The sequence below is a fragment of the Megalobrama amblycephala genome, linkage group LG10, assembly GCF_018812025.1.
Source record: "Megalobrama amblycephala isolate DHTTF-2021 linkage group LG10, ASM1881202v1, whole genome shotgun sequence".
In the NCBI taxonomy this organism is placed as follows: Eukaryota; Metazoa; Chordata; class Actinopteri; order Cypriniformes; family Xenocyprididae; genus Megalobrama; species Megalobrama amblycephala.
The window spans coordinates 21,974,007-21,993,486 of NC_063053.1; the positions used below are offsets into that span (position 1 = coordinate 21,974,007).

The 19,480-nt window shown below is 34.4% G+C and overlaps 1 protein-coding gene across 16 annotated transcripts in view; it reads left to right on the forward strand.

The window, feature by feature from the left end:
• macrod2 (mono-ADP ribosylhydrolase 2) overlaps positions 1-19,480 on the forward strand; it is a 634,638-nt gene that overhangs the window by 452,304 nt on the left and 162,854 nt on the right. For all 16 annotated transcript variants that reach the window (XM_048205395.1, XM_048205400.1, XM_048205403.1 and 13 more), the window contains one exon: positions 17,344-17,417. In XM_048205395.1, the coding sequence (XP_048061352.1) occupies positions 17,344-17,417 (74 nt within the window). The remainder of the gene's footprint in view (positions 1-17,343; positions 17,418-19,480) is intronic.

The following is a 19,480-nucleotide window of genomic DNA, read 5'->3' on the forward strand; positions in this document are numbered from 1 at the left end:
ACGGCCAACCGGAGCTGGCACCCCATCTCTCTTTTTCGCTGCATCATGGGAGCTGAGGTCCAGGCTGACAGATGATCGGGGGACAGAGGGTAAGGCGTAAAGGGGCTGTTCTGTGGGGTTGGAAACGTGGACAGCAGGCAGGTAGAAAAATGAGGCCTCACTCCCAGCTGACAGTCTAATCCCTCAGCCCACACCATTAGCACAGGTAGAGCTTTCACACACATGGCGTATTGGAGGAGATGCCACCCATAAACAAACTGGCGCCTGCCGCCAGTGGAGGGGTTGGATAGTATGATAGAGGTTATTAAGTACGATGCTCATAGCCTATCAATCAATGCCAAGAGAGACGGGTTAAAACAGGTTATTTCTTTTTCAGAGAGGATGGGAAGAACTAGCAAATCTATCAGTGTCTTACATATTGCGGACACAGGCAAAGCACAGAGGTGGACAGAGGTTGCATCATCCTTTACTCTGTCTGGATCATTTACTCTCTCCTTCCTCTTTCCTGGATATGCAATTGGTTTATAAAAAGAAACAGCTTTTTATTAAATATATATATATATATATATATATATATATATATATATATATATATATATATATATATATATATATATATATATCAAGTTGAAATTCTTGAAATTTTGACTTAATTCTCAAAATATTTTTTTAATATTCTAATTCTAATATGATGTTGTTTATAATATCTGTTGAACTTTATTTATTGAAATCTTATATTTTAGTTTGGTTTTAAAATATTATTATTTATAGTTTTTATTTAATTTTAAGTTTTTTTTATATAATTTAATTGAAAAAAAAAATGATTGTGATTGGGGATAATAATAATAATAATAATAATAATAATAATAATAATAATAATAATAATAGCTACAGTGCTAACATGTCAACATTTAGCCAACAACCTACAACAGACTAAAGTTAATTTTTTTCAAAAGCATCATAAATTTAGGCAGAAAAGGAATAATACCTGGATACTTTGAAAAAAGGGAACTGTACTGAGCATGTGTCTTCACTCTTACCTGGTTTTTGATCAAAGATATTTAGTGTTACAGTTGCCCTCAGCCTCCCCTACAGTTATTTCAACTTTGACAACTTAAAGATGCTGTTCAAAACTTCTGTGTGTAAGATTCATATCAGGGAAAACTCTAATCCAATAGCCTTGATCCCCACAGGTTAATTCCTCCATTATTATTTTAGCCTGCGGAGAGAGAGAGAGAGAGACAGAGTCAAAAAGGAGAAAACTGCAATTACATTTGAACCATCCAGGCATCTTAACGGCCTCCTTCTTATGGTGCTGTCACAATCATTCATGATATATCCAGCCCCGCCTTTAGATAAGCAACAAAGAGCAAATGAATTAGACCCAGGTTCATCTTTCACCAAAGCCTAGAGGAGAAAAATTTGTTCTGTGCCCGTGAGGTTTAACCGTCTGACGACTTTGACACGGAAAGGACGGGGGCTGTCTGACATCCAAACGTGCCACTCATTAGATTATTGTCATCACTGTTTGACGAGAGCTCTTTATTACCTCATAATCCAGCTCAATGGGGTATATCGACTTGAAGCATTCATCACCATACCAAGGTCTGGTCATTTCTGGTTTGTGTACACATGGTCATAAGGCATGATTTATTACTTTTTATCACTTAGACATTTACGGCAAAGACCTTTTCAAGGCAGTGTGGAGAAAAATAAGAGGCTGTTTGATATATATCAAATTGCATTAGACTTGCATATAAAATGGTACATAGAAAACTATATATACAGTGCCTAAAATTAACACTTGCCAAGCGCCACATGTGATTAAAAATGTTGGCGAGTATGTGAACCTGTGTCAGTCGCCAGTTGTGAGAACATGAATGTGAATGATGCTCTGTACAGTTTACTGCATCATCACGAAAGTTTAAGCCTTTCCACTGTAAATATTCAAGCACTAAAACACACAAAAGGGAATTCATTAAGTTCAACAGCTGAAATATCTGAAGCATGCGCCCTGAAAGCCACGTCTCAGACAGCACGCAAATACTAAGTAGAACTCTCTTTCATGCATTCCTGTGCTTTAATCGACAAATTCACACAAAATTATGTCAGAAAATGCCCGTCTTAACTAAGTTAAGTAAAATTAACAAAGAAAATAAGTCATTTTAACATAGCCAGTAGGCTAAAAGATTGAGCAATTTCTACTTAGTTGAAGTTTCTTTTGCAATACATTTTACTCAAGCAATATACTTTTAAAGTATATGCTTTACTTAGAAACATCTAAGTAAACAATACAATAGATATTATGTAGACATCATATCTACATTTTAGAAGTATAATATGGCACCTGAACACAGAGACCTCAATACTTGGTACACAATACACAATGACATAACATAATCTTTTTTTTTAGTGTGAATGTGCCATTTTGAGTAGAAAATGAACTCCAAATGTCACAAAATGGCAAGTTACTATACATAACCACAAAAGCAATGATAAAACAGTGTAAGTACAGCTGGAAAACAGCGAAAAATCAACCTCATTAATTATTCAAGGCACAGCGCATGGTGGGAACACCAGTATCAGAAGAGTAGTTTTACTTAATTTTATAATGTTGATATTTACGCTTTAATTTCTGCAAGCTTAAATTGAGTACTAATATAGAATTTACTTAGTTTTTTAAATTCTTGCCTGAACTAACTTTTTCATGTAAAAATTACATTTGTTTTTTCTGTAGTATTTACTTCACCATAAAATCATTTTTTAAAATATTGGTGTCATAACTGCATGTTTTTGTTTCATGGATGGTAAAAAAAAAAATAAAAAAAAAATTGGCCAGTAAATTTTATGTCACCAGCCATTGGCAGGTGTGGCAAAAAGTTAGTTTTAGGCCCTGTGTATACACAGTATATATATATATATATATATATATATATATATATATATATATATATATATATATATATATATATATATATATACATATATATATATATATATATATATATATATATATATATATATATATATATATATATATATATATATATATATATATATATATATATATATATATATATGAAGAGTTAATTTGGCAAAAAGACAACCATGAGTGTTCAGCATAAGATGTGTACTGTATGTTGTACAAGGAGTTGCAAGAGTCGAAATTATAAATCCTCAATCACTTTTAGTCAGCTTTGACAAAACTCCTCTCAGCTAGTGCGTCTTTTTGAAGTGACTAGCAGCCTTGTCACCTGACCTGAATACTGGGTGCTGATTCACTGAAACAGACTTATTGGGTTGCGTTCACAAACAACAAGGGTGCTTGTCAGTTTCTGCTGTAAAACATGAACTTGTGATGCCTTGACAGTGGACAATACTGGCTTTTTTGACAAAGCGTATTTAGGGCTCAGAACGTGCCATATGTGGAGAATAACGCACGGCAGTCAGTTCTTTTTTTTTTTTTTAAATGTGCCGTTTATCGTTTTTGCAAATGAACTCTTGATACACTCACATACACCTCTTAAAGGTGGTAAAGAGGATGTTTTGTTTTATACATTTTTGCAATATTACTTGAAACTGTCTTTACTAAGTGATAAAAGACTATTTATTAGGTGCACTGAAAGGAATATTATTAATATACATCATATGTGCACGAGGTAGGGCCTTAAAAACATCAGCCAATCGTTTACGCGATCATCGCGTAAACGATTGGCCCTCTGGCTTGTCAATCACTGCCATTGTGAGAGACGTGCGCGGATTGGCCCTCTGGCTTGTCAATCACTGCCATGACGTTCCTTGTGAGAGACACGCGGCTGCGCGCTCCAGTAACTTTCCACACTCTACAGGCGCCGCATGCAATGTTTTTGTTGGGAGACAGGAGTAACAACTGCAGATTATGAGTTACCTGCGGTGAGTCCGACATAATGAATCCACTAAGTGTGTGCGCGGCTTAACGATTGTAAGGCTGATTATGAATGTAAATTGATACTTATGACTGATCGCGCTCAAACGCGTCCAGTCAGAGCCAGTTGCGTTTAGTCTGCGATTACAGTCGGTGTTCAAATTCCATGTGAAAGTATATAAATCTGCTTCAGGAGCAGGAAACTATTGCTGTATGTTGAGCATAGTCAGAATGTTTTAGCTAGTCGTAAAATGTGTGCCCGGCTTAATAACACAGCGAATGCCGGTGGTAAAAAAACACTCGTGCACAAGTTTTGGGAGGCGTTCACTTGAAATGAGCTGTGAAGGAGGGGGATTGTTCTTCTGCATGCGCTCATTTCAAAAACTCAGTCGACGAAAACATCCCCTGTACCACCTTTAATTATTGAATTCAGGTTTTTCAATCAGCCCCATTGCTGCAGGTGTATAAAGTCAAGCACCTAGTCTGCATTTACAAACATTTGTGAAAAAAATAGGGCGTTCTAAAGAGCTCAGTGAATTCAAGCACGTTACTGTGATAGGATATGCTATAAGTCAGTTTTTGAAACTTCATCACTGCTAGATATTCCATGGTCAACTGTATGTGGTATTATTGGAAAGTGGAAGCATTTAATAACAGCAGCATCTCAGCCATGAAGTGGAAGACAAGGTAAAGTCTGGGTCACCGAGTGCTGAGACATATGGTGCATAAAAGTTGCCAAGTTCCAAACTTCCACTGGCATTAATATCAGCACAAATACTGTGTGGTGGGAATTTCATGGAATGGGTTTCCATGGCTGAGCAGCTGCATGCAAGCCTCACATCACCAAGTACAATGGCAAGCATTGGATGGGTAAATATTGGACAAAACACTTGTTGAGTTCAACTAACCCAACAGGTTGGGTTACACATTTTATCTTTTTTTTTTTTTTTTTTTTTTTTTGTCTGTACAGTAAATATTTGATATACAAGTGAAAACAAACCTTAAAGTTATTCAGCAAGATCACCTCAGGAAGTTTTCTCTCAGGAATGGAGACTTGATAAACCATTCCAGTGTTACTATAACCCAGCAGGCTGGGTAGTTTGTGAGGAGGTGCATCATTTCTACTGCCAGTGAAACTTAGCAGTGGGTTACACAACAATGTGAAAATAACCCAACAAGATGGCAGATCCATTTACAAATCTGCCATTCTGTCTATCTATTGTTCCAATGCCTATAAACCTTTCTACTTGAAGGCTTTTTAAACAGTTTTTTTTTTTTTACTTTGAATTGTAATTCTACATCCCCTTTCTACCTCAATTCAAATTCAGAAATGTAATTAGAATTTAAAATTTTATTTCTGAATGATGCACAACCCTGCTTGACAAATAGTTGCCCTGTCTCTTAGCTGGACAAGAGGTGTGTTGACAGTGCACTTTTTTTTTTTAGCCGGCGACTCTGGTGGTGTGAGATAGGTAGCGATAATCCAGACAATGCATCCAAACAGCTGTTCGGGGTCAGCCAGGGTCAGCTGACTAAGTGTCTTCACTTTGTGATTCCTCTGTCCATCTCTGTAGTGGATTAGGACCGAACCCCTTATCTCTTTACCTTGATATCGTACAGGTTTCCCTCTAAGGATAGCGCTGTATTCAAAGCCTGAGGTTTGTGCTGGGGAGGGGAAGTGTGAACACAGGCTTAGAGAGGGAGCCTTTTATGATCACACACTGATGTGGTTATAAGTGGGGAAAAGCAAATCTTAGAATTGCATCTAGGGAAATGGATGAAGATTTTGTGTTTTACACTTTCATGGTTTTATCATTGTCAAGTCTGACACTGCTCGAGGAAGTTTTGAGGGTTGAGGACATATTTTAGAGATCACAGTTGTTTGAGAGGCATCTAAATCTACAGGCCTAATGCAACTAGATTTTTTTATATTTTAGCTGAGCTGTGAACTCTCAGTCGGAATTGAATGTGACATGAGAGAAAGATTGGGTGCAGTAAGATGGTAAATAGGCAAGAAATTTCAATTGCGTTTGACAAAGGTAAACTGAGTGTGACCGTGTTCAGCTAGTGATGTCTGATTCATAAACAAGTTGAGTTTGAGTTCTTTTTCATGAATCGGTCAAAGCATTGCCTGAATCAATCTGAATAAACTCACTAGTTTTCATTCTGAATCATAGTGATACTGTATGCTGAATGATTCGGACAACCAGACAGCTCAGAGTTTATTACTGATTTAGCATCTTTAGACTCCTGCACTGAACGCCACATCATTGCGTTAAGTCATATTTGACTGTGTTTTATAAAATGAATAGTTCTGACTGCATTTGAAACTGTTTTGAAACACAGCTCTGAAGCATATATATCTATTATTAATGTAAAGTTATTATGTTGCTTGGGAACAGTAAATAGTCTACATTACGCTACATAACTATACTTGTTTGTATATAGGTTTGTTTTATTCAGATTATTAATAAGGTTGAATCCTACAAAGAGTTGTCCAGGTCACATTTTAACCCAAAAATCAAAACAGAAAAAATAAATATTTAATAATATTTTGCTTATAGAAAAATAACTGTTGCAATGTTTTTTTTCCAGGACACATTTGACCTAATTCTTATTACTCTAATGTGAGTCTTCTTCTTAATACATAAAAAAAAAAAAATATTAATATATAATTTTACTGGTTTTAATTAAAAAAAAAATAATAGTTTTTAATTAAAAAGCCATTGCAAACCAATATTGTTTTACTGTAATACAAAAAAATGACTATAACAGTAATGTGGATAATCATTAATTAATAAATAATGAGAAACCTGTTTTATAATAATGCATTATAGTAAGCTACCCACTGCATTACAATAAGGAGAATTGGGGTTAAATGAATGTAAATGTTCTTACAAAAGGTTTCTAATAGTAGTTTACATTGTAAGATTTGTGTTTAGAGTTTAATTTGAGTTAATACATTTGAACACAGTTAAATATACACTTTTGCATGAAAAAATTATATTATATTAATTACTTTTTAGCATGTTGTTAGGCCCAATAGAAGGGTTGATTTCACATTGAAAAAACACTGCTGTGGTGTACAGTATGTTTGTGTGTAGTGTGTGACATGCTTTAGTGAAAAGTTAATATTAGGTGGTAATTTTAGCATGTGGGACAAAAATGTCACCATCAATACATATGGCTTTTCAAGGTCACACACTGTGACAGGTTTGGTATGTGTGTCTCTATCCATTTTAGATGTGGGTCACTTCTTCCTAAGTTTTTTTTTTCCTCCTTCTATACCAGCATTATTCATTACACTCTGCTGACTGTCTTCTGCAGTACTGTATATTTCTGTGAAGACAACATCTGTTTGTGTGTCTGTCTGAACCTTCATCTACCAGCTGACATGTTCAGCTTCTTATATTTTTATGAGCCCGGTACCCACATGTCTGATTTGTTTGGACATCACTTCCATCACCTTTTCACATCTCAGGCAAATCATGACCATTTTCAAAATTCTTCAGTCTTTTCAGGTCCTGCAGTTCTGGCTCAGATTTTTAGGTTTTATTCTTTGGTGCAAAGATTTTCCACACTAAAGGTGCAATATGTAATAATTTTGCAGTAAAATATCCAAAAATCACTAGGCCAGTGTTATATATTTTGTTCACTTAGGTACTTACAATATCCCAAATGTTTCCAACTATTTGTAAATCGTGAGAAAATTTCAATTTTAACCAAGTATGAGGAGTCGCCTGTCAATTGCGTCATACCCGCGTTAACCCTCGGTTTATTTTGTAGAAACCATGGAAACACCAAAGACGCTTTAATATATTACACATTTTAAAAGACAAGGGAATATATTTATAGACAGAAAACAAATTGTTGTTATATAGCTCAACACGTTTAGTCTTACTGTTTAACTCTTAATTTTCTTGATTTTTTGTGAGTACCATGCTTTACCATGCCTCAGAGAAAAACACTATTTTGTCAAGTAGCTAACATAGCATAATCAGATGCAGCTTTATTTTTAGTAACAGTAATACAGAATTTTCTCCATCATACAATACGTTTTAAAATTAATTGCATGCCATTTATCAACACAAGCCATCATTTAATATGATATTCTAAAGTCGATCTAGCTTACTGCAGTGTGCAACAAGTGTCTCACAGCAGCCGCCAAGCAAGCGCACAGAGTAACGATATAACATCATTTTCAACACACTCAAATGTATCTAATATGATAAACAGAGCTGCGTTACCTCATACTCATGAGCGGAAGCAGCGCCGGCGACTGTGCATAATAAAAGTTGTGCTGCTCGTGAGGCGTGTGTTGCGCAGTCGATCCAGTGGCCTCGTTCAGCTCCCACAACACTCAGTCCTGCTCTGTTCTTTTGCACCGTCCATTGAGGTGGAGACCACATGTCCCAAGATTCCGCTCTTGTTTTGAATAGGCTTCTTGCGACCTCTAGCAGACAGAATTCTTACATACTGCATACTGTGTCCATTCAAAGACAGTTCATATAAAAATGACTTGACTTGGGAGAAACAGCTTGCTACCTTATGTGGGTAGATGCAGTCTTGCCTATAAGGTTAATCATTTTATACAGGTTTCTTGAATCACAATGACAATCATTTAAATTTGTATTTTGTGATGTTGTCATTTAGTAACCATTTTATGACAGAAGTTAATTAGTTGATTTTGAACATAGAGAATTATCAGATCTTATTTTAATGAAGCACCTCATAATATCCTAATCCTTCCATAAAGCAGTAATAAAGTCGAGAATTAAATTATTTGATTAGATATAGATGAATGTCACCTTGAGAGAATAAAAGAAAATGCATTTATAATTTCCTCTGTGTGAAATTTGTTGCTAAAAATAAAATCAAATAGGCATGTAAAACTCTGCATTAAACAGAGTAAACTATTAAAAATTATTTGCACAAAAATTAGTTTTGGTAGTACCTTTCTGTAGGGTGTGTTTGCGTGTGTGCAGCCTTAGCCTTCCTTTGGCATTTGGCAGTCATCTTCTCATTGCTTTATGGGTAGCCAGCTAGAGTACATCAGTTTTTTTCACTATATATCAAAATGCATTATAGGTAGACAACAGTGAACTATATATGGAATGAAACACTACAAAGTGCTGACACCCTACATAGTGCACTGTAGTCTCTCTCCTTCTCCTCTGTTTGTTCACATTAGAAGCAAAGGAACTCCCTGGAGCCCTCATCAGCAGCCCATACACTGGTGGGCATCCATCAGCTGACAAGAGATCTTTTTGAGAAATATTTCATTCTGACCATGAAAATGTATTTTTTGCATTATTTTAATGCTAAAATATATTTTTGTCCCTATGACAACTGAATTATTTAGTTGTTTTTCCTTGTGTTTGTATATGTAGCATCTTATTCAGGATGAGCCTGTCACATTTTTTTTTTTTTTTTTTTTTTTTTTTTTTTTTTTGTGGCTGAAAGGCAGACTTGGTCATTAGTTTTTCATTAAAAAGTTTTGGTAACACTTTAGAATAACTCACGCTATGAAGCATTAGTTAAGCATTAGTAAATAGTTAATTCATCATTTATAAAACATTAATAGACATTAGTAAGCCATTTATAAATACCGCTATAAATACTTTGTTCTTGATTTATAAGCATATCTATAATGAGTTTAATAATTGTATTTTCATACTTTATTAATGATCAATTTATCATTTCTAAATTATGTATTACATTATTCACAAACCAGTAATTTAGGAGTTGTCAGTGGTTCATAAGATCATTTAGGAAGTGTAAGTAAATGATTAATAAAATATTTAAATGTACATTTATGCATCTTATTATTTAGACATATAGTATTAGTTACTCAGTGTGTTAATAAATGCTTTATTAACATATTCCTAGTGTCAAAACTTTAAAACATTAGAGAACAGCAGTGCAGAAGATCACTGAACCTTTAAATCTCATTTATAAAAGCTTTACAAAGCATAAACAGTCCTCGCTTTAGATGAGCTCACAAAAATAGTTAACTGACCACTTCTAAATGTTTTATAACTACCTGAATTAATCATGAATTGCAGTAGGAATATGTGTTAATAAAACATTTACTAACACACTAAGTAACTATTACTATGTGTCTAAATAATAAGATGTATAAATGAATGTTTAAATAGTTTATTAATCATTTACTTACACTTACTAAATGAACTACTGACAACTCCTAAATAACTGGTTTGTAAATAATGTAATACTTAATTTAGAAATGATAAATTGATTATTAATAAAGTATGAAAATACAATTATTAAACACATTATATATATGCTTATAAATCAAGAATAAAGCAATTATAGCTGTATTTATAAACTACTTACTAATGTCTATTAATGCTTTATAAGTGATGAAATAACTATTAACTAATGCTTAACTAATGCTTCATAGTGTGCAGTTATTATAAAGTGTTACCAAAGTTTTAAACAGAAATGAAATCAATTTTTCTGCTGTGCTTTTTTTTTTTTTTTTTTTTTTTTTTTTTTTTATACAAAGTCATGTAAGATTTCCTTTATGATTATTTGATTGTACATGCTGAGATGTTTTAAACCTCACAGCACTTTTTTGCATATTTTTGTGATTGCTATGCATAGGTTTTATACTTGACTGCATTTTTTATATTTCTCAAATGTCTCTCTTTTCTGTATATCCACTACAAAAAGTCTCCCAAAAACCGAATGAAAAGATTTGATGCATATCCACTGAAAAAAAAAAAAAAAGAGGAGGATGGAGGGTGTCCTTGTAGTTTGAGATTGATCTGTGATATTTGTGTGAGTTGGGCATCTGTCAGACATGTATGGAACATGTTAAGCAGTCTGAAGAGAGATCAGAGAGACCTCTCAATGAGCTCTGACTGTTAACTTGGTTAACTCTGACCTCTAGTGAGCCTGCCTATATCTCTATAGACAGACATAACACGGCTCTCAATGACCTCTTTGGCTCTTTCTCGTTTTTTTCCTCTCTCTGTGTAATTAATGCCTGTGAAGCACAAATCAATTTACATTAAAAACAGAAACACTCTGAAGACGTAATATGAACATGAGTCTAGTGGCCTCTGCCATGTTTTCTGCCCTTAAGACATTGTGATATGCATCAGTGTTCTCTCAAAGGTGCATGTGAGTAACAAGTATGCATATTTATTCAGTAAACAGTTAAAGTTCAAAGCACTTTAAATAGGGAGAGTAACACTTTTTCTTTATTTCAATTTATTTAGCCTAAAGCTTAGAAATTTTGCCTCTATCATCTTTGACGTCAACAATCATTAACCATGTCAGTAAAAAAACAAAAGGAAAAAAAAAAAAAAAAAAAAAACGCCCAGCAATACAAAAAATGTTAAAACATATTATAATACATATACATACAGTCATGTGAAAAAGAAAGTACACCCTTTTGAATTATATGGTTTTACATATAAGGACATGATAAAAATCAGATGAATAACAACACATGACATATTACTCCATGTCATATTTATTTAACAAAAACTAGGCCAAAATGGAAAAGCCATGGGTGACAAACTAAGTACACTCTACAGGCCTCAGTTAACATGTTAAATGTTAAAGTTCATGACGGTACAATTAGACAAAGATGGGACAAGTATGCCTTTTTTTGGAAGGGTTGCCAGGAGAAAGCTTCTTCTCTCTAAAAAGAACATGGCAGCACTGCTTATGTTTGCAAAGGTGCATCTAAACAAACACAAGACTTCTGGAACAAAACCCTTTGGACAGACAAGACCAAAGTGGAGATGTTTGGCCATAATGCACAGCACCATGTTTGGCAAAAACAAAACACAGCATACAAGCACAAACACCTCATACCAACTGTCAAGCACGGTGGTGGAGTGGTGATAATTTGGGCTCGTTTTTGCAGCCACAGGACCTGGGCACCTTGCAGTCATTGAGTCGACCATGAACTACTCTGTATACCAAAGTATTCTAGAGTCAAATGTGAGGCCATCTGTCTGACAGCTACAGCTTGGCCAAACAGAACAGAATGGCTGAAAAAGAAAAAAAAGTGTTGCAATGGCCCAGTCAAAGTCCAGACCTCAACCCGATTCAAATGCTGTTGCGGGACCTTAAGAGAGCTGTGTGTAAACAGATGCCGAACTGAAGCAACGTTGTAAAGAATAATGGGCCAAAATTCCTCCACAACAATGTGAGAGACTGATAAAGTCACATGGAAAATTATTGCTTCAAGTTATTCTTGCTAAAGGTGTTTCTACAAGCTATTTAAACATAGGGTGGACTTAGTTTGTCACACATGACTTCTCCATTTTGGCTTTATTTTTGTTAAATAAATAATGACAAGTGTAATAAGTCTGGTGTTGTTGTTCATCTGAGGTTGTATTTACCTAATTTTAAGACCTGCTGAAGACCATATGAGTTTTTATTATATGCTTATATGTACACTCTAAAAAATGCTGGGTTAAAAACAACCCAAGTTGGGTTGAAAATGGACAAACCCAGTGATTGGGTTGTTTTAACCCAGCGGTTGGGTTAAATGTTTGCCCAACCTGCTGGGTAGTTTTATTTAAACCAACTATTGTTTAAAAATTGCTATATGGCTAGCTTAAAATGAACCCAAAATAGTTGGGAAATTAAAAACCAGATGCAATTAGAGGCAACAATAATAGACAAAAGGTGAGTGTTTATTATTTTATTTTTATTAATATAAATTTAATAGTTTAATAGTTTATTAATATAAATGTATTAATAAGCAATTTAATAAATGTTTATTGTTTAATAATTATTAATTGAACATTAATAAATGTTCATTTCCAACATACTTTGGGTTAATTTTAATTAAGCAATGCAGTAATTTTTAAACAATAGTTGAGTTAAATAAAACTACCCAGCTGGTTGGGCAAACATTTAACCCTACCGCTGGGTTAAAACAACCCAATTGCTGGAATAACCATAGAAAACCATAGAATTCAAAAGGATGTACTTTCATTTTCACATGACTATATTTTAATATACATATTTTTATTTGAATTAATCAGCACAGAAACATAAAGTAACTTGTTTGAAATTGTGTAACTTATATGGTAACACTTTAATTTAGGGTTTAATTCTCACTATTAACTAGTTGCTTAATGGCATGCATATTACTAGGATGTTGGCTCTTTATTAGTACTAATAAAGCACATATTAATGCCTTATTCTGCATGATCTTATTCTACATTCTTAGTTCTACCCAATACCTAAACCTAATTACTACCTTACTAACTATTAATAAGCAGTAATGGGTAGTTTGAGGCAAAAGTGCACTTAAAGGTGCCCAAGAATGCTTTTTCACAAGATGTAATATAAGTCTAAGGTGTCTCCTGAATGTGTCTGTGAAGTTTCAGCTCAAAATACCCCATAGATTTTTTTTAAATTAATTTTTTTAACTGCCTATTTTGGGGCATCATTAACAATGCACTGATTTAGGCAGCGCGGCCCCTTTAATTCGCGTGCTCCCTGCCACACGAGCTGTCGACTATATTACAGCGCGTTTACAAAGTTCACACAGCTAATATAACCCTCAAATGGATCTTTACAAGATGTTCGTCATGCATGCTGTATGCATGCTTCGAATTATGTGAGTAAAGTATTTATTTGGATGTTAACGTTTTATTCTGAGTGAATTTGAGGCTGTCCTCCGTGGCTAACGGCTAATGCTACACTGTTGGAGAGATTTATAAAGAATGAAGTTGTGTTTATGAATTATACAGACTGCAAGTGTTTAAAAATGAAAATAGCGACGCTCTTGTCTCCGTGAATACAGTAAGAAACGATGGTAACTTTAACCACATTTAACAGTACATTAGCAACATGCTAACGAAACATTTAGAAAGACAATTTACAAATATCACTAAAAATATCATGTAATCATGGATCATGTCAGTTATTATTGCTCCATCTGCCATTTTTTTGCTGTTGTTCTTGCTTGCTTACCTAGTCTGTTGATTCACCTGTGCACAGATCCAGACGTTAACTGGCTGCCCTTGTCTAATGCCTTTTATAATTTTGGGAACATGGGCTGGCATTATGCAAATATTGGGGCGTTCACCCCGACTGTTACGTAACAGTCGTGTTATGTTGAGATTCGCCTGTTCTTCGGAGGTCTTTTAAACAAATGAGATTTATATAAGAAGGAGGAAACAATGGAGTTTGAGACTCAATGTATGTCATTTCCATGTACTGAACTCTTGTTATTTAACTATGCCGAGGTAAATTAAATTTTTGAATCTAGGGCACCTTTAATAGTTAATTAATAGTGAGATTTGGACCTTAATCTAAAGTTCGACCGATTTATAGTAAAATTAAAATAACCCTGAAACCTAAATATTACACATTATGGTTATAGTAAAGAATTTTTTTCTTGAAGGAAAAAATGGACAAAATTAATGTAACACTTTTTTTTTTAATATTTAAGCTGAAACTTGCAGAAGTAAAAAATAAAGGTGAAAATACCCTGTTAAAAGTGGCATCTGTTTTTAGTGATTGCTACACATTTCAACACACAAGTAGTTATATTTGACTTAATTAAGTAGTGTTGATTTACTGCCTGTGAATTTGTCAAGTCCTGTATTTGCCCAGGCTCATTGATCCTGATGGAAGTCTAAAAAAATCACCAGTAATCTCTTGGAAAGTTTCAACCCTTACACACAGCTCTGGTTATTTTCGGATCTATTTGAATAAAGCACTATTTAAAACTGCTATTTTACGGGTCACCTGAAGAGCCAGGAAGCGCCACAGTCGAGCATTTGTTTGTAAACAGTAATTTCGTCTGTTTCTCTGTATTTTGTTTACTGTGAAAAGGAGCCAAAAGTGTGCTTGTGTTCCTATTATTCTGGATGGGGATTATTCTCAAGAGAGATAATAGGTTTATCGGTTTCTCACGCACATTTTTGACCCAAAGTTCAGGTCTGACGGCATCCAGCCAGCAGAAGATATCATTCAGTGATTCTGCCTGTCAGAAAGAGAGAGAGCTAGAAGACAGCAGAAGCATACAAACAGGGATTGGATGGGGCAGAGACTGACAGGATAGGGCTGGTGTGAGACTCCCTCACATCCAACGGATCCCCAAATTATTTGGTGTTGAAAGGCCTAGACAGGACATCAGGAGACATGGAGAGCCCTGTGTCAGGCTGCTAAGCAGATAGAGAGGTGAAACAGACAGGGAAAACATCTCTTCAGCCTTGTGTTAATTACATCTCCTATCACCCTGGAGTCTGAGTGCCAAGATGGACCTTCAGGGTCAGTACCGCCACTCGCTGGGTAACAGACGAATCGTTTCTACAAAACTGGTGCCGTTTGATCACAGTTTAACCATGTATACATATCAAAATGTGAATATAAAATATAGATAATATATATATATACTAGCATGCTGACTAATTTTTTGTATGCGTACATTGCATAAAATAATAAGATAAACACACAATACAGTTCAAAAATTTGAGGTCTGTAATTTTTTTTTCATATTTTTGAAAAGTCTCTTATGTTCACAAAGAGCTTCATTTATTTGATCAGAAATACAGTAAAAACAGCAATATTGTGAAATATTATTAGAATTTAAAATAACTGTTTTATAATGTAATTTATTCCTTTGATGGCAAAGTTCAATTTCAGCAGCCATTACTCCAGTCTGCAGTGTCACATGATCCTTCAGAAATCATAATTTGGTGCTCAAGAAACATTTCTTAAGGACTATTTGATTAAAATAAAGTTCAAAAGAACAGCATTTATTTGAAATAAAAATATTTTGTGAAATTAAAAATATCTTTACTGTCACGTTTGATGAATTTAATCCGTCCCTGCTGAATAAAAGTATTCATTCTTAAAGTATTTCATGAAATCAAAAAAGTATTTAAAAAAATCTTGCTGAACTCAAATCTAGATATTGTATATAATGTCAATTTTTTATTCCAGAATATATATATTATAAAACATAATACATGTTTTTTTTTTTTTTTTTTTTTTTTTTTTTTTATTATAGCATCTTGACTGGAATAGTTCTCTCTCTCTCTCTCTCTCTCTCTCTCTCTCTCTCTCTCTCTCTCTCTATATATATATATATATATATATATATATATATATATATATATATATATATATATATATATATATATTTTTTTTTTTTTTTTTTTTTTTGCATAAAAAATCAATGAAAATATATTAAAGATTTTATTTAATATTATCATTATATTTAAAATGATATTTTCCTACAGATTTTTTTTTTTTTTTTTAAGAAAAATTAAGAAAAATTTGTGATTTATAGTGAAACACTTTTTTGGCATTAAAAAAAACTACTGAAAAATTAGCGCTAAAAAGGCGTGTTCACAGTTATTTTTGTTGCTGACCTTTTTGCGTATGCATTTATAGGAGTTTACCTTTCAGACACAAAATTTATGGGAGGAGAGTATTTAAATGAATCATGCAAGGTGATTTACTAATGTTTGCGCTAGTCAATTTACTGGTATTTGCGCCATTATTCGCCGCCCAAAAAAAAAGCGCGTCTTAAACCAAATGCTAATTTGCTTTCTCTTGGTAGATTGCGTTGGTCATTATGGAAATGAACCGGCTGTGTCTGTGTTCTTTAATTTCTGCGTCATCAGTAGATTACACACAGAACTTTGCGTTGTTTAGTAAATCTGGACCCAAGTGAACTGATCTCACACAATCCTTAACACTTGAACACATTTTTCTTGTAAGAATGTTTAAAATCTGTCAGAAATTAACTTTAAAATTACCTTTTTAAAATGGAAAAGCACCCGTTTGACGACTCCTCCTCTTTCTCCTCTCCTCCTCCAGCAAAATTAAATATTAATCTCCTCCAGTCTATTTATTCTCAATCGATACGCTGTGTTAACACCAAGACTGGTTTCCCATCTCAGCTCAGGCTCTGGTGATTAATATGGCAGTTAGTGGCATCATCTCTTACATTCACTGGTCAATGTGTCATTACTTTCTCATCAAGATTGTGGTGTGACGACCCCGGCACCTGCCACAGATGGCAGAACAGTGTAAATGATTATTTCGATGCAACTTAATGGATCAGTAAATCTACAAGGAATTGGCAGGCACCCGTGATAAATATAGCTAATAGGCCACATTTGGGGATGTGAGATGGGTATGTACAAACAGTCATGTGGATTGTATCGCAGCGAAGGTGCTGGTTTAATAATAAAAAAGTGGGCGTTTGTTTTGGAAGGACAAGTAGTGAGATTGTTCAGTGTTGGATTTGTGTGCATACTCAACAGACTGTTGTTTGTAGTAAATGCTGAAAGTGTGGAGAGAGTTGAGCAGCAAACAGCCATATGGTGATGTGTGCGTATGTGTTAAAGTGTGAGTACATATGCTAGTTTTTTTTCTATGGCACAAATTCAAAGATGAATCTTTCTCCTCACTATCCACAGGTTTTCCCAATGAGCCGGCAGCAGAAATCGCCTTGAAGACTGTGCATGACTGGATTGAGGCGAACCAAAAGAAGGTAGGAGCCGCTGGAAGCGGTAAACTCTTCTTATTTCACAGGTCGTCAGCTACGAGCTTTAAGTTGGAGGAGAACACCTGGTTTGAAGGGCAGATTTTTTATCATAGGAAATGCTCATGAAAACAAGGAAGTGTTGGAACCGGGATCCACAGTCCATTTCCCTGATGTAAAATCAATTAAAGCTCTCGTAGCTCTTCCAGGAGGAAAATGTGAAGTGGCAACTGCTCTCTTCAAATGTCATGTTTGTCTTTCTGTCTGTTTGTACCTCTCTCATGTCACGTCCAGCTGTTTATCCACTACTAAAGACTTAAGATTATGCTAGAATATGCAACTTTGAGGTTTGAGCACGTTCAGAAAACCATTAATGACCTGCCTAGCCTAAACAAATTAAGGCAACAACTTCTCTGTGAAAACCCAAACCCAGCTGCCTTGATCATCTGTGCAGCTACTTACCTTCACACGCATTGAATTACAAAGTATTTCAGCTCGAGTAAAGTCTTTACATGGTCTGTTGACTTTTAAAATGGGTTTGTGCTGCAAACATCCATTTAGTGCAGGAAGATGGAGAATAAGTGTGAATAAAATAAGACTAAATGAATTTTGGAAATCAATTAAGTCGTTACGGTGCTGTTGAGAGACTGAACGCATGAATGTGTATTGATGTTGACAGGTGGACGTGCTAATTAAGTGTTTGACTTGACAGGTTTATTTGTGATTATTTACATCGTTTTCTGCTCATAATTGTTCCTGTATGTTTCGATCAAATTGACTGTACAAAGCATATTACATGATTTGTTTTGACAGTCATAAGAGTAGATAAATGAAATCTCGCTTAATTTTGACATTAACTGAAGTATAGCTCCTACCAGCTAATCATTCTGGTGTTCAAATGAACATGATCAATAACTCAATCGCTCAGCAATCATAAACTGTAATCTAGTGCATACTGTTGAGTTGTTGTTGACAAGTGAGTGGTACTGTGACAGTGTTTTTCACCCTGGTGGTACATGATATAAGGGATGCCTGGAATTATTATTTTTTAAAAGATATGAAATATCAGATTAGTATGCATTATTTTATATTGTTGCCATTTTATAGTTTTCTGGTTATTTTCCTTAATGGGAAAATGTCTTACAGTGCCCTCCAAAAGTTTTTAAACTTTGCACAATATCAGCATAAATCATTTAGTGATGACTTTGCATTGATTACAAACAACACAAACTACAAAAGCACATTTTATCAAATGTAAAATTAATACGCATAGAACACATAACCATAGTAGCTATTTTATAAAGCATCTTTAAACTGTGTTCTAATGTGTCTGATGTACACTAACCTTAATTGGCAATCAGTTAGTAAAGCTATAAGGATTTGCCCAATCATTTTAAGAGTTGGATCCAGTAATCAGGCATCACAGCTGACAAAGGGCCACCCAGTGTGAACATACTGTATGTAATCAAAAATAAAATCACTATTGCTGGTCTTCAATGATAATTGCAAGTTACTTTAATGGATTTTTGCTAGGAATAAATTGGATAGATTGGAAGATATTGTTGAGCAAATGATAGGACTTCATGTTTTTCTGTATAATGGGTCAAACGACACTACTAGTGAATTACTAATTAATAACCTGAATTTAGCCTTTCATACTAAGTTGTCTGTTGATTTTGTTCAGTATTTAATACTTTCTTCAACATGTTAATGGACTTACTGATCCTTAAGCCTCTTAAAAGCCTGTTCAGTTTGAATTTTTAACAGAACTTTTTTTTTTTTCTTAATGATGATTTTTCTCCTGTTTTACTCCCTGAGGTCTGAAAACGCGCCGGCGCATTTTGCAGGTTTTTTTTCACATTGCAGCAAAACAGACTTAAAATACTCCGTCATTTTTTGTCATAGAGACATAATTAATATATCAATTGAAACTATAGAATATCTTCTTTTATTTGTATACACTCAGAGTAAAAACAAAATGTTGTGCTTTTTGCAAAATCCTGAAGTATAGCTCCTACCAGCTAATCATTCTGGTGTTCAAATGAACATGATCAATAACTCAATCGCTCAGC